The sequence below is a fragment of the Patella vulgata genome, chromosome 6 (assembly GCF_932274485.2).
Source record: "Patella vulgata chromosome 6, xgPatVulg1.2, whole genome shotgun sequence".
NCBI classification, from domain to species: domain Eukaryota; kingdom Metazoa; phylum Mollusca; class Gastropoda; family Patellidae; genus Patella; species Patella vulgata.
The window spans coordinates 38351457-38373676 of NC_065884.2; the positions used below are offsets into that span (position 1 = coordinate 38351457).

The 22220-nt window shown below is 36.1% G+C and overlaps 2 protein-coding genes across 5 annotated transcripts in view; both read left to right on the forward strand.

The window, feature by feature from the left end:
• Positions 1 to 22220, forward strand: part of LOC126825385 (sodium- and chloride-dependent glycine transporter 1) — a 337837-nt gene that overhangs the window by 44999 nt on the left and 270618 nt on the right. For 3 of the 4 annotated variants that reach the window (XR_007681937.2, XM_050555001.2, XM_050555003.2), the window contains exon 2: positions 4427 to 4537. The exons of the other annotated variant lie outside the window; for it this stretch is intronic. Coding sequence is in view for 2 of the 3 variants with exons in the window: in XM_050555001.2 (XP_050410958.1) it covers positions 4427 to 4537 (111 nt within the window). In the remaining variant the exon portion in view is untranslated. The remainder of the gene's footprint in view (positions 1 to 4426; positions 4538 to 22220) is intronic. 4 annotated transcript variants of the gene reach the window in all.
• LOC126825411 (uncharacterized) lies at positions 9340 to 11788 on the forward strand. The gene is made up of 3 exons (XM_050555096.2): positions 9340 to 9495; positions 9786 to 9931; positions 10135 to 11788. The coding sequence occupies exon 3, from the start codon at positions 10508 to 10510 to the stop codon at positions 11603 to 11605; it is 1098 nt and encodes a 365-aa protein (XP_050411053.1). The 5' UTR covers positions 9340 to 9495; positions 9786 to 9931; positions 10135 to 10507; the 3' UTR covers positions 11606 to 11788.

The window sequence follows — 22220 nt, forward strand, 5'->3', positions numbered from 1 at the left end:
CTGCACATACATATAGGCCTATCAATGGTATTTCGTCATTCGGAACCAAGGCTACATTATTTAAACAATTTATACGTAATATGAGACAGTTTATTATTAATTAGACGAACAAAAACATCGTATATATGGTTTGACTTTAATTTCTAAAACACGTAATCTATTCTTCATTACGATCGTGAAAATAAGATTGTTTCGATACCGATTATCGATAGTAAAAATAACTCTCGATACCCAGCACTAATCTGCGACCATACATGGCCACGAATCTGCGGCCAAATTCTAAAATTCGAAGGCCGAGGCCGCCGGCAGTGTCGAGCCCTGCCGAGCCACGTATATCCGTGCGCCACCCCACATCTAGACCCCAATGGCGTCTACCAAAACCGAATGGGACGCATTTTTAACAGCATGTTGTGTTGCACATACTGACTCTAGCGAGGTAAGCAAGGTCTTATTTTCTCACTACAATGTTCCTTTACATTGTTGAGGCATTCAGAGACTGACATACGACCGTTTAGCAGTAAAATGTTGCCCAGTAAAATTGACATGGAACCGATTTTATTTCGACAAGGATTCAATAGGACGGTTCCTAAACGTACAGGGCGATAATGAGACCTACGTTCAGAGCTGAACTAGGTCTTTGGCTAACTCGGATCTTCACTTAACTCGGATAAAATTGGTCGGTCCACTTAGATCCAACTTATGCGAAGTTTACTGTAGAATAATGACCCAAAACACAGATTTTTAAAAAATCGAAAAAAAGATTGAAATCGCATGGGACAAGAATGGATTAAACATATGTTGGAGACATTAGTACAAACTATGTTTACACCAAGTTTAAGATTTTTAGGTGCTCATCTACCGGCAATTTTCGAAAATTTGTGTCTGAAACCATATTATAGGCCAATTTTCTGGGAATCTAATGAAGGCTGATGCGTTTCATATGTTTCTTATGTAGTGCTACCGGCAATCTCTGGATAGGCCAAAATTTGTGTCTATATCTATTTCTTTGTATCTCCTGGAGCACTACAAAATCCAGAAAATATACAATTACACCAATTTTTTTTCGGTTTTTATGATCAAGTAGCATGCGAACTGTACCACTGATTGCAGATTCATAATCTACACAAAAAGTTCTTTAAGATTACCAAATTTGAGCTGTATATCTTCACTAGAAAGGTAAAAATAAGATGTCTGAAACTAAAGTAAATTATTGATACATATTTTGTTTCGAAAACTTATGGGTAACTCATGAAACTCAAATGCCCATATCTCAGTCATTTTTCAAGCTACAGACCACAAATTTTGCAAAGTTTCTAGTTTTTACATGTACAATAACACATATTTTTTTCGAGGGGGTCATTTTCCCACCCCTGGCCCACTTGACGTAGAATGACCCAGCGTTAAAAAATGGTTATATTTTGTGTGGATGTTCTATTGTACAAGGTTTATTGTGTTGACTTTCAAATATTATTATACAATAGGGAATTGGTTGTTTTGCTTTTTAACTGTGTTGTGTGTAAATTTAGAAGCATGAGAGTACCATTTTTATACGCCCATGTGGTCGTATATTGTCGGCGCCCCCGTCCGGCCGTCGTCCACAAGCAAATTGTGGACTCTCTAGAGGCTAAAGTTAATATCCGATTGACTTTAAATTTAAACACAGTGTTTAAGGTCATGAGACGAAGAGGCCGTTTGATTTTCAGCGATTTCCAATAATTACTGCCAGAGTTATAGCCCTTGATCACTTTAAAAAATCTTGTGGACGCTCTAGAGGTCAAAGTTAATATCCGATTGACTTTAAATTTATACACAGTGTTTAAGGGCATGAGACGAAGAAGCCTATTGATTTTCAGCGATTTCCGATAATTACTGCCAGAATTATTGCCCTTGATCACTTCAAAAAATCTTGTTTACGCTCTAGAGGTCAAAGTTAATATCCGATTGACGTTAAATTTATACACAGTGTTTAAGGTAATGAGACAAAGAATCCTATTGATTTTCAACGATTTCCGATAATTACTGCCAGAATTATGGCCCGTGATCACTTTGAAAAATCTTGTGGACGCTCTAGAGACTAAAGTTAATATCCGATTGAGTTTAAATTTATACACAGTGTTTAAGGTCATGAAACGAAAAAGCCTATTCATTTTCAGCGATTTTCAATAATTACTGCCAGAGTTATGGTCCTTGATCACTTCAAAAAATCTTGTAAATGCTCAAGAGGCTAAAGTTAATATCCGATTGACTTCAAATTTATACACAGTGTTTAAGGTCATGAGACGAAGAAGTCTGTTGTGACGCTCTAGTTCTAAAGTTATCATCCGATTGACTTCAGATTGATATACAGAGTTTAAGGTCATGAGACGAACAAGTATTTTGATTTTCAATGAATTTTGATAACTTAAACAGCTAAACCCATGATGTTAAAAGTTTTGTATACTAAACGTGAGCATGGGGCAAAATTTTATAAAAACCAAACAAATTCTAATGGTTTTCTGATAATTACTTAATGAGTTGTTACTCTTAATCAGATTTTAATGTATTATAATTTCTTCATTACCGAAAAAAGTAAAAATATTTGACAACTCTTGTTGACTGCCCGAATGATTTAGCTGCCGTGGGCGTATGTTTCATTGCCTGGAAACCTATCTTTGGTTTTTGTATAATTGTGATTTGTTATGATTTTGCTTTGTGTCTTTTCTCGTTAATTGCTATAAATGCAGAAGTTTGGGACATGATAAATAAATATGTCGCTAAATCATTTTGGGATATTCAATTGTTTTGGAGAAAAGCTTTCAGCAGTAAACCCACAAGGCAGAATTTCTTAGTAAAATGTGTGTGCATATTTTTCATTCTGGACTGAAACTGCCTGACTGCAAATCCCCCATAAACATTATAATTTATGTGCTTACATGTGTTTATTTTTTGCCATTTTAAAGTATCTCTTTCTCTTGGTCATTGGGGTTTTGGAACAGTTTTATTAAGAGACATTATATATTTTAACACTTTTTATACGCCAACATTTTCATGTGAACGTATATTGTCGTCGCCCCTGTCTGTCCATCCGTGTGTCCGTTCACATTTTGTTTGTGGATACTCTACAGGTCACAACTTTTATTAATTTTGACAAAGCTTGAAATATTGGTATATCTCGCAAAGATCTCGGTTCCTTTCGATATTCGGTCATATCTACTGTAACTTCCTGGATTTATGGCCCCTGATTGTACGAAAAATAACATTTTTAGTTTGTGATCACTTTAAGAGGTCACAATTTTTATACGATTTTAAAAAATGTGACACCCTAATGATAAACCAGTGATAATTAATAAATGAAATGAAATGGGGATTAACGACCTACTGTTCTGCTCCTATAGTGGGCTAATGAAGACGGGCATATGCCATACAGTGTGCTATGAGGGAAATTTTGCCCGGGCAGCGGCACTATCGCCTACTCTTATATTGAATTCCAACTGCCAAGGGATCTTTTACGTGCATTCCAATGTATACACGGGACCTTGGTTTTTCATATCATGCGAAGGACTAGACAGCTGTCCTTGTCAGGCCCTCCTGATAATTAATAAAGATTGATAATGTTATCATTTGGTCTAGGTTCTATGTTATCTAGTTTTTACAGAAATTGACTGATTTATATCTCCGCTCTTATTGATGTTACATTTGTTTTGTTAATAATGTTCTGAGTGAGTTATGTTCCATGTAAATATTAAATTACACCCACTGGCCACTTCATAATGAAAATTGTGATATTTTTGGATAATTTTGTAGCAGAAATAAAATTATTAAATTTTGAAATCGATTATAAGTCCTATATAAAACTGAAAAATGGTGTGATATGAACTGGAAATAAATAATGGTTATTATAATGTCTCCTTAATTCTTTTTCAAACATTATGAAAAATTATTAGGGTATTATTTCTAACATATTTCCTTCTTGAATTTTTTATGCACCCACACTGTCATGTGGATGTATTATGTCGTCGCTCCTGTCTGTCCGGATATCTTCAAGGGTGAACTCAATCGATATTCAGCGTTTCCCACCCTTGGTGTGAAGCATTGGGGTTATGAGAGGACAAACCCTATTGATGTTCAAATTTTCGTTCCAGACTTTACACACTTTTCTGAAAACCTTGTGAACACTATAGAGGCTACAGCGTTCCCAAGGCTTTCTGTTCTCTGTCCATCTCTTAGAAAATGTGGGCGTATCTTGCATGGCAACCGCTTGTTTAAGAGGTATTCAAAATTTCAAATGGGGAAACAGATAATCAAGCTTATAGAGTTACAGACATGTGCTAACCCATATTTTATATACCGCCTATAGTCATGTATCACATTTTTTTTATTTTTGGATTTGATTTCTGCTTTATATGATATGTTTGTGTATGGCTTGCGTCTTTTTCACCTATTTCAGAGGGGAACTGAAAAGTACTCTGAGAATGCTGTTATCAAAGGAGGGGTAAAAAGTGGACGAGTCGCATGGTTCAAAGAAACGTATCCTGAAACCTCCCTTGTTGAAGAGATAGTAATTATTAATTATATCCCTTTCCTAGTGCTTTTTTTTTAATCTGTCTTCTTCTCAAGCTAAAATGTAAACATAATATTAGAATTAGGACGCTAATCCCATCATCTGTATTCTGTAATTCATGTGGGGAAATTGCTATAGCAGTTTTTAAAAAAAAAGGCAAGCATTAGAAGCACAGTTTTTATACGCCCATATTGAAATGTGGTTGTATATTGTCATCCCTCACCAACAATTGCTCTAGAGACTAAAGTTATTATTCGATTGACTTGAAATTGATACACAGTGTTTAAGGGCATGAGACGAAGAATCCTATTGATTTTGGACACTTACTGCCAGAGTTATGTCCCTTGATCGATTTTGAAAATCTTGTAGATGCTCGAGAGACCAGAATCATTAAACGATTGACTTTAAACTTATACACAGTGTTTAAGGTCATGTGACGAAGAAACCTCTTAATTTTTCGACGATTCCTGCTAATTAGTGCTAGGGTTATGTCACTTGATCAATTTTGAAAATCTTGTAGACACTCGAGAGACCAAAATTATCAAACGATTGACTTTAAACTTATACACTGTGTTTAAGGTCATGAGATGAAGAAACCTTTTAACTTTCGACGATTTCCGATAATTACTGCAAGAGTTATGTCCCTTGATCGATTTGAAAAATCTTGCGGATGCTCTACAAACCAAAGTTATCAACCGATTGACTTTAAACTTATATACAGTGGGTAAGGTCACGAGATGAAGACGCCTTTTGATTTTCAATGATTTCTGATGATTACTGCAAGAGTTAGGGTCCTTAATCACTTGGAAAGTTCTTGTGGATGCTTCAGAGTTTAAAGTTATCATTCTATAAATTTATACACATTGTTTAAGGTTATGAGACGAAGAATGCTATTGGTTTCCTATAATTACTGACAGAAATGATATGTCCATTTATATCGCGCTAATTTTACATATAGTCATGCTCATTGCAGTACAATAAAAAACAGTCACTCATGCAAATATTTCTCTAATAAGTATGTTTTCAGTCTGGATTTAAAGGAGTCTAATGATGGATAGGATCTAATTTTTTCAGGTATGTCTCTTGATCACCTTGAAAGATAACTTGTGGGCAATCCAGAGGCTAAAGTTATTATCCGATTGCCTTTAATTTTATACAAAGTGTCCATGTTCATGAGACAAAAAAGCCTTGTGATTTTTAACAATTTCCGATAACTTGGAACAGTCAGATTCATCATATTACATGTTTTGTATAATAGAAGTCATCGCGGAGAACTGCAAGTCAAAAAAGTCTAATGATTTTTGATAAATACTTAATGGTGTGTTACTCTTAATTAGTTTTAGCGTCTTGTAAATTTTTTCATGACCGACCAAAGAAAAAATATGCGACAACCCTTGTGGACTGCACAGACAATTTAGCTACTGTGGGTGTATGTTTTGTTGCCTGCCAACCTGTATTTATGAAATAGATAAGTCAACTTTTAACTTCCAGTTTTCAACATCAAAATACATAACTTGGTTTTTTGATAAATTGTAACTAAACAGTCCAAGTCAAATTAATTGCCATCATTTTTATGTTTACCTTTTTAAAAGTTAAATCTGTAAGTAGCTGCTAACATTTCTAAAAAATTCTTTTACTTTTTTTACTCATTAAAATTATTACTAACAGTTATAATCCTAATTGTACTTCTTATATGTTAAACTTTTATAAAAAACATGATATGATGTTGCTAAATTAACTGCTTTTCTGTAGGTAAGATTCATGTTTATGAGCAAAGTAAGGCACATATTTTATATACGCCCACATTTTCATGCGGACATATGCCATCGCCCGTCAGTCAGGATGTTGTGGACACTCTACAGGTCACAATTTTTATCCGATTTTGACAAAACTGGAAATATAGGTCTATCTCCCAAAGATCTTGGTTCCTTTCAATATTGGCATGTATCGGACAATAACTTCATGCATTACGGCCCCTGATTGTACGAAAAATAACGTTTTTAGCTTGTGGACCCAATTGATTTTCAACGATTTCCGATAATTACTTGTCTTCCAAAGTTATGTGGTCCTTGATCACTTTGAAAAATCTTGTAATGCTCTAGAGGCTAAAGTTATCATCCGATTGACTTCGGATTGATACACAGAGTATATTTAACTTTATAAAAACCAAACAAATTGTTTTGATTTTCGGACAGTTACTTAATGAGTTGTACTGTTAATCAGATTTTAGTGTAATGTATTATAAATGTTCCATTACCGAAAAAAGTAAAAATATGCGACAACTCTTGTTGACTGCCCGGACGATTTAGCTGCTGTTTCATTGCCTGGCAACCTATCTTTTGAAATATTGCCGTAATATTAACAAAAATTGTTGGATTTTAACATTTGATACATTTTGACATAGCCTGAAACAAGGCAAAAAGCTACAATTCTTTAGATTTTTGATTTTCGATTAATCTTCCAATATATTAGGCGCCAAATTTTGAAAATTTAAATTTTGACAGAAAACTTTTTTATTTGTGAATACTTGTTATACGCCCACATTTTCATGTGGACGTACATGTATATTGTCGTCGCCCCTTTCAACAAAATCAAAAGAAAATTGTGACCTCTAGAGGGTCCACAACATTGATATACCATATTTTTTACACTATTTGAGTATGAGGGGCGTCCATTTTGTCTGTCAGTTTTGGTCCGATATTTATGAAATTCGAAATCAACCATCCTTTTGGTGTAATGGTGATATATTCGAACGTTTTTTTAAATCAGATAAAAATTATGACCTCTATAGAGTCCACAAGCTAAAAACGCGATTTTTCGTACAATCAGGGGCCATAATTCATTAAGATATGGTCCGATATGCACGCATATCGAAAGAAACCAAAATCTTTGGGTTATAAACTTCCATTTCAAGTTTCAACAAAATTGTGACCTCTATTATAGGGTCCACAACCTTGATATACCATATTTTTACGCTATTTGAAAATGAGGGGCAGCCATTTTGTCTGTCAGTTTTGGGCTGATTTTCACGAAATTCGAACTCAGTCGTCCTTAGGGTGTACTGGTGATAAAATAAAACGTTTTTTTAAATCGGATAAAAATTATGACCTCTATAGTGTCCACAAGCTAAAAACGCAATTTTTCGTACAATCAGGGGCCATAATTCAGGACGTTATGGTCCGATATGCACGAATATCGAAAGGAACCAAGATCTTTGGGTTATAACAGAGATGCCAACCACTCCGTTTTTTGCGGAGTCACCCCGAAAATTAGCAATAAAATCCGCACTCCGTTTTGTGTTGTTATTTACCCTGATTTCCACTCAATTTCCGCTCAATTCTCGGCCCGTCATCGAGAGGGACCAAATTTCATAGATGGAGAATTAAATCCTGGCACTAAAATGCTCTACACCGCCTAGTCGCGATTTCCTGGTCATCGTGTGTGCTAATCTATAAATAGACGCACATTGTTAGATATTATAGACGACGGTCTTGATGTTCAAAACATTTTTTCCCGCGTAACCACACTAGAGTAGGATATAACGCCATTTCTGTTATTTATCTTCTCATTGAATTAAGGTCCGGATAACAGAGTCTTACGAATCAAAATGGCAAGTTTACCGAAGAAGAGAAAAATTGTTCACAATCAAAAATTCAAGGCAGATTATTCAATCGCGTTTCCGTGTTTTGGAAAATCTTATCACGGGGATGGTTATGCGTTCTGTAAAGTGTGCTGTACGGATATTAGTATTTCCCATGGCGGAAAAATGGACTTAGTGAGACATACGCAAACTAAAGCACATGTGGATTTATTGAACATCCAGAACAAGAACACAAAAATTTTGTTATTATTTTCAACTTCAGCAAGTGATGATTCAATAAAATCAGAGGTAATATTTACCCAGTTCTTGGTGGAAAACAATCTACCTTTTACGATTGCCGATAAAGCCGGCGTCATTGTTTAAACAATGTTTCCGGATTCGGGAATTGCAAAACAATATGGTTGTGGAAGAACCAAAACAACTGCAATTGTGAAATCTCTGGCATCTATTGATGACAGGAACATTTCCGAAAGGTTACAGACGGAACCTTTTAGTGTAGCTACAGATGGCTCAAATGATTATGGTGATATTAAAGTAGCTAAGTCTCTAACTCCATATCATCCAAAATCGTCAACATTGAAAACACGGTTTATTTGTCTAATTAAATCAACATTCATGTTGTGATCTTACCGGGAAAAGATGGGCTTTTGATATCCAATATTTAAGACAAAATAAACATTTTACCATTGGTACACGAATCGTGTACCATAATGCGCTTCAGCCCCAGTTGCATCAAGAGACTCGAGGGACGAGGCTAGACACATTGCACCAAATCAAACGGCGTATGTAGACTGGAATAACCAGACGCTAGAAATTTGCGCTCGCTTGAGACTGCTGGCTTATTTCGCCGAACATAACTGATTTGAAATTGGAGTAAAAACGGAAACGATTGAATGTAAATCAGTTTATATACATTCATATTACAGTATTATATGCGTTGCGACCCACTTTTGTCAATCTCTAGGTCCCAAATGTTAGCGATTTAGCTCCTTTAAACTGTATCCTATCATTGTGAAGTATTATCAACCAGAGGTTGGCTTAGTGATAACAAGTTTGTTAAATATGCCAGAATGTAAAATGGACAGCACAGGAGAAAATATATTCAAGTAAGTTTAAAAATATGAATTCTAATAAAAGTTGAACAATTCAAAATTGTCAGCCTGGGCAATCTGGATGTTAACTAAGATCAAAGTTAACTGATAAGGATAGATTAAAACTTTTGTCTTCAGTAACTTACAGTTATGTTCTGTATTCTAAGTTATATGTGCATGTTATTTCAATTGCAGCATGTGTTATTTTTTATGTGGTTATTGTTCTGATCTAATCTATTCAATGAGAAAAGGAAACAGTGTTGGTTAGTATGTTACTTTTTTTTAATTAATATTACAAATATTCTACAATTGAAAAAAACATAACAGAGTATGATTATAATACACACAATGATTGATGATGATATACACAGTATAAGTATAATGATAATATACACACATTGTTTCTGCTTTAACTTGCATGAGATGTTTGGATGATTATTTTGTTTAATAACAGAGTATGATTATAATGCACATAATTGATGATGATATACACAGTATAATGATAACATGAATTAATGAGAAAATAGTTAAAGGTATTGTGTATTGATTTCAGTTGATTGCATGGAGAATTAAAGAAAAGAGAAATTCCATGGGATAATTGTATTAGTTTTGGTGCTGATAATGCTTCTGTAATGAGTGGAATACATAAAGGAGTGGCTGCCTTTGTTGCTAAAGAATCTGAAGGAATTCACTTCATGGGTAGGTATAATAATCTTTTTTTCTTCTAAACAATACCGTCTCATGCCTGGTCAAAAATAAGTCTGAAATTATTGCAGTTACATGTTAATTGAATAGGCCTATATCACAATATTTATGAGTTCATAGATCATATAAACATGTCAGAAGATACAATAGATATGATTAAATACAATACTCAACATTTCCTGCATTTTTCATTTCAGGTTGTCCTTGTCATCTTCTTCACCTAGCAGCAGAGAAGGGGGCAAGTTCATTACCTGTATCGGTGGAAGATATTCTCATATCCATCTACTACTATTTAGACAAAAGTTTTAAGAGGCAAAAAGAATTGAAAGAATTTCAGACCTTACATAATGTGGAAATCTGAAAGATATTAAAACATGTATCAACTAGCGTGGTTGTCCATGGGAATGTGTTTGCAAAGAGTTTTGTGTCAGTGGCAACCTTTATGTGACTTTTTCAAATCAGAACAGAAAAAGAGTGAAAAGAAAAGTAAATCAAAATCACTTACCTCATCTACTGCTGGTCTATCTTCATTGTCCACTAGTCAATCTTCCTCACTTACAAGTTCATCTGATGTTGGTTCATCTTCATCTTCCACTGGTCAATCTTCAAGCACACAGTCTGAAATATTACAACAAAAAGGGAGTAAAAGTTGTGTCTCTGTCAGTGTTGATTTTTTATTCCCCACAAAAGTCCAAGCAGACAAGCCAAAACCTAAAAGTAAGCCAACACAAAAGTCTTGTGTTCAACCCTCAAAGGCAACAGTCACTGGTAGTAGTAAAAAATCTAGTGGAGCTGAAAAAAAAGGTGGACAAAATTATTGAATTTTTGAAAAGTCGAACCACCCATTTATATTGTATATTTGGGAATAGTGTTATACCAATTTTCGAGATTGCCAACAAGCTATTGCAGAGTGAAAAACCTTGTATACATATTCTCTTACCTACCTTAGAAAAACTGTTTAAAGACCTACTTACCCGATTTGTAAAACCATCTGTTGTAAATAAATCATCCTCCCTACTGGAAATTAATTTTGAAGATGTAATAAACCAAAAAGATGATGGAGACCTGTATATTGGTGCAGACTCCAGGAAATTTATTGAAGATAACCCAGGGATGGATCTGAAACCGTTTTATTCTGCAATTAGACATTATTTCACTACTGTGTGTAATCACATGAAAAAGAAATTTCCGTTACAGGACAAAGTGTTATTAAATGCAGTTGTGACTGATATATCCAAAAGAGACTCTGTTAAATTCTCATCACTTAAATTTTTTGTAAATAAATCTGTATGCTTAACAAAACTGGTTGATGGGAAAATGAATGAATTAGTGGGTCAATTTTTAGCTTATCAAGTAGATGACCTTGGTGATTCTATAATGAAAGAGGACCGAATTGATAAAGCCTGGCACACAATTGGCCAAATGAAAGACCCAGACACAGGCAATTTTAAATATCCCTTGCTGTTAAAAGTTGTCATGTTGATACTGGTGATCTTTCATTCAAATGCTGATTGTGAGAGGGCTTTCAGCATGGTTACCAAAGTAAAAACAAAGTTTAGACCGAATATGTCTACAGAAGCCCTAAATGCAGTTATAACCCACAAAATTGCCATGCAAAATGATAAGTCTCCTGCTGAAGCCTTCTTCACAAACACTAAAAGAGGCTAAGAAAGCTACATATGAATCACTTCATAAAATTTAGAAATTAATAACAATGTAAATATTGCAAATGTGCTATAAAGAAATAAAACTTAAATAAAACTTACAAGTTTGTTGTAAATATCACCAGAATGCAGGAAATGATTCCTTTGCGACGCTTCATTTTCCGCACCTACGGTGCTCAAGTGTACTGACTCCTCTTTGCTGTCATCATATGTTGCCATCTCTGTTATCAACTTATATTTCAAGTTTCAACAAAATCGGATAAAAATTGTGACCTCTATAGGGTCCACAACCTTGATATATACTATTCAAAAAAAGTAGGGGATATTTGATTTGGGGGGCATAATACTAAAATATGCAAATGACTACGAAAAAAGTCACTATAGAACCTAACAGAAGAAACATTTCCAGTTACATGTGACGCCCAAACGCACCAATAGCTACCGCATGGAATGCAGGTGATACTTGGGATCATCATGGGGGTCCAACCCAAGATTTGCACGACTCTGACTTTGAATGTTACAGTCATTGTGGCATTGAATTCCAGGGTGGAAACATCAGTTTAATTGTTTTAGTGACCAGAAAACAAATTTTGATATGCGTCGGCTTACCCAAAATGAAAGGTTACGTGCCCTTGGCATGCTACAGATCGGCACAACACAGGCGGTTGTGGCGCGGACGATGAATGTTTCTCAGTCTGTCATAAGCAGGCTATGGTCCAGATACCGTGATACACAATCTGTACAGGACAGACCACGCTCAGGTCGACCAAGGGCGACAACTCAAGCCCAGGATCGATTTATCCGTACCTTGGCCTTGAGAAATCGTGTCATCACAGCAAATCAGATCAGCGCTCGTCTTCAAACAGACACTGGTGTGAGAGTGAGTGGCCAGACGATTCGGAATCGACTGCATAGGGGTCACCTTCGCGCCCGACGTCCTCGCGTGATCCCTTGTTTGAGAGATCATCACATTCAGGCAAGACGTCGTTGGTGTAGGGATCGTCAACACTGGGATAATCGACGCTGGAGCAATGTGATGTTTTCAGATGAGTCAAGGTTCACTGTTGATTTTTTGGACAGACGTAGGAGGGTGTGGCGTCGTCGAAACGAGCGCTTCCAAGACGTTAACGTCATCAGACATGATCGATTTGGGGGTGGTTCTGTTATGGTGTGGGGAGGCATCACTGTTGCTGGAAGAACGGCTTTACATGTTGTTGCAGGGCGTGTTACAGGCCAGTACTACCGGGACAACATCTTGGCAGTCCATGTTGTGCCGTTCGCACGACGTCATGGCCGCCGTTTCATCTTCCAGGATGACAACGCAAGATGTCACAGGGCCAGGATCGTTACAGGTTACCTCCAACAACAGAACATCACCACATTACCTTGGCCAGCACTGAGTCCCGACCTCTCCCCCATCGAGCATGTCTGGGACATGCTTGGACAGAGGTTACGTCAACGTCAACAACGTCCTGCCAATGTCCAAGAACTTGCTGCTGCGTTGCAACAGGAATGGGACAATCTGGACCAAAATGACCTTAGACGTCTCATTAGGAGTATGCCACGTCGGATCAATGCTTGTTTGGCAAACAGAGGAGGATTTACCCGTTACTGACTTGGTTGTGATGCTGTGGTAACTTTGCTGTTTGACCCCGGGTATCATTTTACCCTTATAATGGTCAGTCTGTGCCTTACTTAGTCTAGGTGACTTTAATAACACTTAAAAATCAAATATCCCCTACTTTTTTTGAATAGTATACCATATTTTTACGCTATTTGAGAACGAAGGGCGGCCATTTTGTCTGTCAGTTTTGGGCCGATTTTCACAAAATTCGAACTCGGACGTCCTTGGGGTATAATGGTGATATAATAATACGGTTTTTCAAATCGGATAAAAATTATGACCTCTATAGTGTCCACAAACTAAAAACGCGATTTTTCGTACAATCAGGGGCCATAATTCAGAAAGTTACGGTCCGATATGCACGAATATCGAAAAGGAGCCGAGATCTTTGGGTTATAAACTTACATTTCAAGTTCCATCAAAATAGGATTAAAATTGTGACCTCTATAGGGTCCACAACCTTGATATACCATATTTTTACGCTATTTGAGAACGCAGGGCGGCCATTTTGTCTGTCAGTTTTAGACGGTGATATAATAATACGTTTTTTTGAATCGGATAAAAATTATGACCTCTATAGGGTCGACAAGCTAAAAACAAGATTTTTCGTACAATCAGGGGCCATAATTCTGGAAGTTATGGTCAGATATGCGCGAATATCGAAAGGAACTGAGATCTTTGGGTTATAAACTTACAATTCAAGTTTCATCAAAATAGGATTAAGATTGTAACCTCTATAGGGTCCACAACCTTGATATACCATATTTTTACGTTATTTGAGAACGAAGGGGGACCATTTTTCTTTCAGTTTTTGACCGATTTTCCTGAAATTGGAACTCAGCTGGATAAAACTCGGATAAAAATTATGACCTCTATAGGGTCCACAAGCTAAAAACGCGATTTTTTGTACAATCAGGGGCCATAATTCAGGAAGTTATGGTCGGATATGCGCGAATATCGAAAGGAACCGAGATCTGTGGGTTATAAACATACATTTCAAGTATAAACCAAATCGGATAAAAATTGTGACCTCTATAGTGTTCACAAGCTAAAACGTGATTTTTTGTACAATCAGGGGCGATGACAAAATATGTCTTGCTTAGTTTTTTTTTTATTTTGGTTTTGCATTGGCGCCATTTTGATTTAAAGGTGAAAAGGGGTGTAAAAATGAGCTATTTACAACGCATTCAGGCTTTTCATATTTTAGAATATTTCTTGACAACTTTCATGAACCTGTAGCATTAATCCATACACAGTGTTCAAGGTCATGAGACGAAGTCTATTCATTTTCAGCGATTTTCGATAATTACTGCCAGAGTTATGGCCCTTGATCACTTTGAAAAATCTTGTGGACGCTGTAGAGGCTAAAGTTAATATCCGATTGACTTTAAATTTATACACAATGTTTAAGGTCATGAGACGAAGAAGTCTCTTCATTTTCAGTGATTTTCGATAATTACTGCCAGAGTTATGGCCCTTTATCACTTCAAAAAATCTTGTGGATGCTCTAGAATCTAAAGTTGATATCTGATTGACTTGAAATTTATACAGTGTTTGAGGTCATGAGACAAAGAATCCTATTGTTTTTCAAAGATTTCCGTTAATTACTGCCAAAGTTATGGCCCTTGATCACTTTAAAAATTCTTGTGATGCTCTAGAGGCTAAAGTTATCATCCGATTGACTTCAGATTGATACACAGAGTTTAAGATCTTGATTCGAACACGTAAATTTTTATGACTTGAACAGCTAAATCCATGATATTAAAAGTTTTGTATACTAAGTGTTAGCATTAAGGCTGTACGATATTGCAAAAAGGGACGATATCGATATTGGCATTTTTTTCAACAATATAGTTAAATATCGCGATATTTAATAATAATGTCACTTTGCTATTAAATAAATTAAATATAAATGCATTAAAGCTGACTACAGTGTGAGTAAGAATTGTGGGTAAGAATTGCTTTATTCATACACTTTAAACATTGCTTTTTTTTATAATATAGATTTATTAAAATGAACAAAACAACATCTTTTTTGGTTAAAAACGTTTCAATGCTTTTTGACACAATAACAGGAGACATTACTTATGCGTGTACATATAATTAAATTAAATACAACCACTGATGTTTAAAAAGCGTCTGCTTGTGACCTTGTGTAAGAAAATTCTCAAATATCACGTGCAGTGGAAGTAAGTCGATGCGGTCTTCAAGTCTTGTGATTGTAAGTTAAAACAGTTTAACAAATACTAAATGATCCGGACTATCTTCCATTCAAGCATTCGATTGGCTGCGGTATTCCTGGACTTGCAGTGACAGTAATCTATTTATAGATCGTTTTATTCTTGCTTTCAGAAATTAAGTTTTATAGAGTTTTCTAAAAATATTCATTTTTAAAAATATGACAACCTATTTATAGCCTAATAATTATCCGTGGTCGTGGGAAATTTCAGGCGTTTAGTAGGCCTAAGCTTTACATGTAGTAACAACTGACAATTTATTGTCGACTAAAAACAAAGTAAAAGTAACGCATACACAATGCAGGGAAAAACGGCTGCGGACACTGTGCAAGTGTTTTCAACATTTAACGATTCTCAAAACATTAGTTTTATTATAGTTTATTGCCGTCGGCTAATTTCCACTGCTGTATAAGTGTATAGTGTATTTATTATCTATTTTTATGATAATTTTTTTCGATATTTGAAGTTTTTGGGGATATTCGATAACCCACTATATCGACGACTTTTGGCCACATTATATCGTAGTTGGGTCTGAAAATACCATATCGCGATAAATGACTATATCGAGAATATCGTACAGCCCTAGTTAGCATGGGGCAGAACTTTATAAAAACCAAACAAATTCTAATGGTTTGCTGATAATTACTTCATGAGTTGTTACTCTTAATCAGATTTTAGTGTAATATAAATGTTTCATTACCGAAAAAAGTAAAAATATGTGACAACACTTGTTGACTGCCCGGACGATTTAGCTGCTGTGGGCGTATGTTTTGTTGCCTGGCAACCTTTGTTTTACCATTTCATGCCTAATGCCAATTCTGACTAGGTCAAACCAATTTAACATTTTCACTGTCACCGGAAATGACGTCATTTGGACAAGAACTGTATTTTAAGCCTTCAAAACAGATATATTATTCAAATGAGTTCCATTTGTAATGGTTTTAAAATTATGATATTTGATTCCAGTCAACAAATAGAATAAACCTGTACGATCATACAGATACAACAAAATGGAACTTTCTAACTTGTACGGTTGCAGGGAAATAGACAATTTTCTACAAGATACTTTTCAAGGTTTTTGGTCTATAAATGTGTCAATTATTATTCGTTTTCATAAACTTTTCACCATGTGATGCCTTATCCCATTTATGATTTCATAGAACTAAATTAATATTTTCATTATCACCGGAAGTAATAACATTATGATATTTTGTAAGATTTTTTTCATATTTTAATTTCCCATTAGAAAGTCAACTAACTTAGCGGTAAGTTGGTAACAAATTCTGTCAGGATTACTTTTTTGATGTTTAAATGGAATTGATATTGCTGGATTTATTTGATTTTGCGTCCATAAGTGACATAAGTTCAAGGGTAACGTGGCACCAGTGAAACCTGTCATTACTGCATCACAGTTCTAGTGATGATTGAGTTCATATTTCGTGAAAATCAGACCAAAACTGACGGACAAAAAGGCTGTTCCTTGTACGCAAGGGTGGGTGGGAGGCTGAATAGTTAACGCCTGCGCATCATAAGGTCTCTCATTGAGTCAAGTGGCGTGGTTCCGATTCCCCGCTTGTACCTGACAAGGAGTAGGTCGCCTGTCCAACCTCATGGGTTTTCTCCCGGTAGCGCTGATATCAAGTATCGATGCATCGCCGATGCATCGATTTGGCTGACGCCGATTCGATTCTCGGTACTTTTTTGTATTATCGATGCATCGGCAAAAAATACTAATGATTAGCTTAGTGTCCGAGGAGTTCACAAGTTCGTCCACTAGAATAAAAAAAACACCTTTTAAATATATTTTTCTGCGTGTTTTATATAATTCAAAATAAAACAATAACGGAACAATTCAATGAATCCCGCACGAATTATTAGGCTTGACCTGTTTACCCTACGCTTCCGTTATGTTTGTCTCCATTTTCCAGTGACTACAAAGACTGCGTTTGCTGGTTACGTCCCCTGGCTATCATGTCCTTTAACCCCAAGGTCAATTTCACGGTTCATTTAAATGACCAAACGAACTGTCAGAAGGATAATATTTCACGGCCGGTTCTTAACGCTAGTTTTAAAACGATTCAGTTTTATTTTCTGCCATGGGCAATAGAGAATATACTTCATAAACCCCTATAGACAGGCTTTGATACGATCCGTATAATGCAAACGCTGTCTCTTATAATCACCTCACGCCTTCACAACAAATTTATTCAAATAAATCGACATTTCTATAGTAGGCCTAATGATAGTGTTAGGGAAATTCATGTTTCTATCAGAAATACTACTAATGTTATTTCTGTAATTTTTGATTAACAAAATGGCGGCAAAAAATTCCCGATGCATCGATACGAGAATCGATGTTTGCGTCCGATGCATCGTTGCGTAAAATTTTACTTGATATCAGCACTCGTCCTCTGGTTTCCTCCCACTCCTATAGACCCCTACACGCAAACAAAATTAGTCCCGAAATTACCTAGTTTGTGTCATGGATCTGATTTTGATGAAACTTAAAATTATATTTATATTATATCCCAAATATCTTGTCGGTCGATTTCGATATTCACGCATATCAGACTGTAACTTCCTGGATTATGGCCCCTGATTGTATGAAAAATCACTTCTTTTTTTGAGCTTGTTCTCTGTCCATCTCTTGCAAAATGTGGGCTTATCTTGCATGGCAACAGCTTGTTCTAACAATTTATTAATTACTTGATAAGTTACAAGAGCTTTCTATTCACTAAACCTTTTAGGAGTTGGTGTATAATTTTGAATTGGGAACTCGTCAAATGAAATATGTGTACCCTGTACAGTATTTATAAATTTCTGTGTCTTTAGTTAATTTATTCCAAACATCATGAATATTAGCAATTTGTCCCCCAAAAAACTACTGTGTTCTTTGATATAAATGATCTAGTTGAAATGAGAAATTATCAAGTACACGTACCTCTCGTTTAAGCAATCATCTAATGCTCCGATTTCTTCTGGTAATTGAAGCTCTTTTTCTTCACTCGGTCTGAACATTTGTCACCTGCTCTTTTTAGGAATTTACCCATATTGTCCCAAATGGGAGGATTAACTCTTGGAACCCAAACATGATCACAATTTCTAGGTGTAGGATATTTCTCTGCTTTTACCTTCAATTTTGAGAAATCCATCTTTGTGTCAAATCTTTTATTCACAAATTGTGCCAATTTCTCATTTACTTTCGATCCAGTTTTACCAGTATCTTCGTCATTAGAGAAAAAACTATCAGATTTATTACTAGTTCTCTCCCCATCCCTTCCTTCCGTGGCCGTGTCATTTTCCGACTCGGTAGTATCATGGGTTTTTGGCTGTTTTGCTTGTTGAGTCATCGCTCAAAGAAACTCATTTTCATCTTCAGAATCTTGACAGGTTTGACTAGTAGTTGTAGGGGCAGGTTTGCATTTCTTAAGGTTCGGTGACAAAGAAAAGGACATTTTATTTTGTTGAGCCTCATTCATTCCCTTTACGAATACAGTAATGTCCGCCATGCTGGCCTCAATGTTAGCCATTTTCTGATTACAGTCAAGCTTTGCATATCAATTCTACTGCCTGACCTTTAGAAGTACCTGGTAAGGACGAATCAAACAAAGTTTTACATTTCGTCCTTATAATGTCATCTTCTGAGGAATCCAAAATTTCTGAGTCGGAAATTCATACTTCGTCTAGTTTATCGACCTTCGGAGACCGCCATTCCGCCATTTTGGCTGTAGTCTCGATATGAATCGAGAATTTATCGAAATCCTACAATAAAAGTTAATAATTTGTTGTTAACCTAGGCTTGTTAAGTCCGATAAACTAAATACTATTTAAATTTTGAACAAGTGTTAGAATCTAACACTACAAGACGTGAAAAGTGTGTCCGCACAACTCGCGAGCTAAGTAAAAGCGAAATGAAATGAAATGGGGTTTAACGTCCTACTGTTCTGCTCCGAACTGGGCTAATGAAGACGGGCATACGCCATACAGTGTGCTAGGAGGGAAATTTTGCCTCGACAGCGGCACTACAGCCTACTCTTATATCGAATTCCAACTATCAAGGGATCTTTTAGGTGCATGCCAATGTGTACATGTGACCTCGTTTTTTTTGTCTTATCCAAACCACTAGATAGCTGACCTTGTCAAGCCCTCCGTCCTGCATCACTGACAAGGGGAAACCACGCCGGAAAATCTTGATGAACTTTCTCGGCCAATACAGCGATTGAACACCCGATATCCAGGCTAAACAAAATGGCGGCAAAAAATTCCCGATGCATCGATACGAGAATCGATGTTTGCGTCCGATGCATCGTTGCGTAAAATTTTACTTGATATCAGCACTCGTCCTCTGGTTTCCTCCCACTCCTATAGACCCCTACACGCAAACAAAATTAGTCCCGAAATTACCTAGTTTGTGTCATGGATCTGATTTTGATGAAACTTAAAATTATATTTATATTATATCCCAAATATCTTGTCGGTCGATTTCGATATTCACGCATATCAGACTGTAACTTCCTGGATTATGGCCCCTGATTGTATGAAAAATCACTTCTTTTTTTGAGCTTGTTCTCTGTCCATCTCTTGCAAAATGTGGGCTTATCTTGCATGGCAACAGCTTGTTCTAACAATTTATTAATTACTTGATAAGTTACAAGAGCTTTCTATTCACTAAACCTTTTAGGAGTTGGTGTATAATTTTGAATTGGGAACTCGTCAAATGAAATATGTGTACCCTGTACAGTATTTATAAATTTCTGTGTCTTTAGTTAATTTATTCCAAACATCATGAATATTAGCAATTTGTCCCCCAAAAAACTACTGTGTTCTTTGATATAAATGATCTAGTTGAAATGAGAAATTATCAAGTACACGTACCTCTCGTTTAAGCAATCATCTAATGCTCCGATTTCTTCTGGTAATTGAAGCTCTTTTTCTTCACTCGGTCTGAACATTTGTCACCTGCTCTTTTTAGGAATTTACCCATATTGTCCCAAATGGGAGGATTAACTCTTGGAACCCAAACATGATCACAATTTCTAGGTGTAGGATATTTCTCTGCTTTTACCTTCAATTTTGAGAAATCCATCTTTGTGTCAAATCTTTTATTCACAAATTGTGCCAATTTCTCATTTACTTTCGATCCAGTTTTACCAGTATCTTCGTCATTAGAGAAAAAACTATCAGATTTATTACTAGTTCTCTCCCCATCCCTTCCTTCCGTGGCCGTGTCATTTTCCGACTCGGTAGTATCATGGGTTTTTGGCTGTTTTGCTTGTTGAGTCATCGCTCAAAGAAACTCATTTTCATCTTCAGAATCTTGACAGGTTTGACTAGTAGTTGTAGGGGCAGGTTTGCATTTCTTAAGGTTCGGTGACAAAGAAAAGGACATTTTATTTTGTTGAGCCTCATTCATTCCCTTTACGAATACAGTAATGTCCGCCATGCTGGCCTCAATGTTAGCCATTTTCTGATTACAGTCAAGCTTTGCATATCAATTCTACTGCCTGACCTTTAGAAGTACCTGGTAAGGACGAATCAAACAAAGTTTTACATTTCGTCCTTATAATGTCATCTTCTGAGGAATCCAAAATTTCTGAGTCGGAAATTCATACTTCGTCTAGTTTATCGACCTTCGGAGACCGCCATTCCGCCATTTTGGCTGTAGTCTCGATATGAATCGAGAATTTATCGAAATCCTACAATAAAAGTTAATAATTTGTTGTTAACCTAGGCTTGTTAAGTCCGATAAACTAAATACTATTTAAATTTTGAACAAGTGTTAGAATCTAACACTACAAGACGTGAAAAGTGTGTCCGCACAACTCGCGAGCTAAGTAAAAGCGAAATGAAATGAAATGGGGTTTAACGTCCTACTGTTCTGCTCCGAACTGGGCTAATGAAGACGGGCATACGCCATACAGTGTGCTAGGAGGGAAATTTTGCCTCGACAGCGGCACTACAGCCTACTCTTATATCGAATTCCAACTATCAAGGGATCTTTTAGGTGCATGCCAATGTGTACATGTGACCTCGTTTTTTTTGTCTTATCCAAACCACTAGATAGCTGACCTTGTCAAGCCCTCCGTCCTGCATCACTGACAAGGGGAAACCACGCCGGAAAATCTTGATGAACTTTCTCGGCCAATACAGCGATTGAACACCCGATCTCCAGGCTAGCCAGCAAGCATCTTGCCCACTTGGCCACCATAATACCTGCAAGCTAAAAGCACACTGAAGGCTTGTGTGCTTCTCACGAGACTACAACGTCAGACTGTGACGAGGTAGAACTACACATTAATCTAAAAAAAAAAAAAAATTTTATTTACCAACTATGTTCCAAACTTGGCCCAAAAGCATGATAATAAAAGGTGCTGATGACAACAAAAGTCAAATTTTCTCAATAATGCCTTCATGGATTTTCATCCAATTTGGCAAGTCAAGAAACCTAAGTGATACTTTTTGGTTTGTCTAGTATCCATGGAAATGCCAAAAAATGATGAATTTTCTTGGAAATTCTATAAGTTTATGCTAAAAAGAGAAATTGATAATCCCTCCCTTATATCAAAAGTAGAGGTTATAAGTGACAATTTGACATCAAAAACGCTTAAAAATATCTACTCAAAGTATTTTAAAATATTTGTTGATTATTTACCTTCAAACGAGATTTTGTGATTTTCGGTAAATTCTGTGAATACATTCACAACAAGTTTTAAAATATAGTTCAGCAATTCGGATGTAAAAAGTAAATATCATTTTAT

Bases quoted from the DNA above. Each gene is read 5' to 3' on its own strand.
- LOC126825411 (XM_050555096.2), top strand. From the start codon at position 10,508: ATGTTGGTTCATCTTCATCTTCCACTGGTCAATCTTCAAGCACACAGT.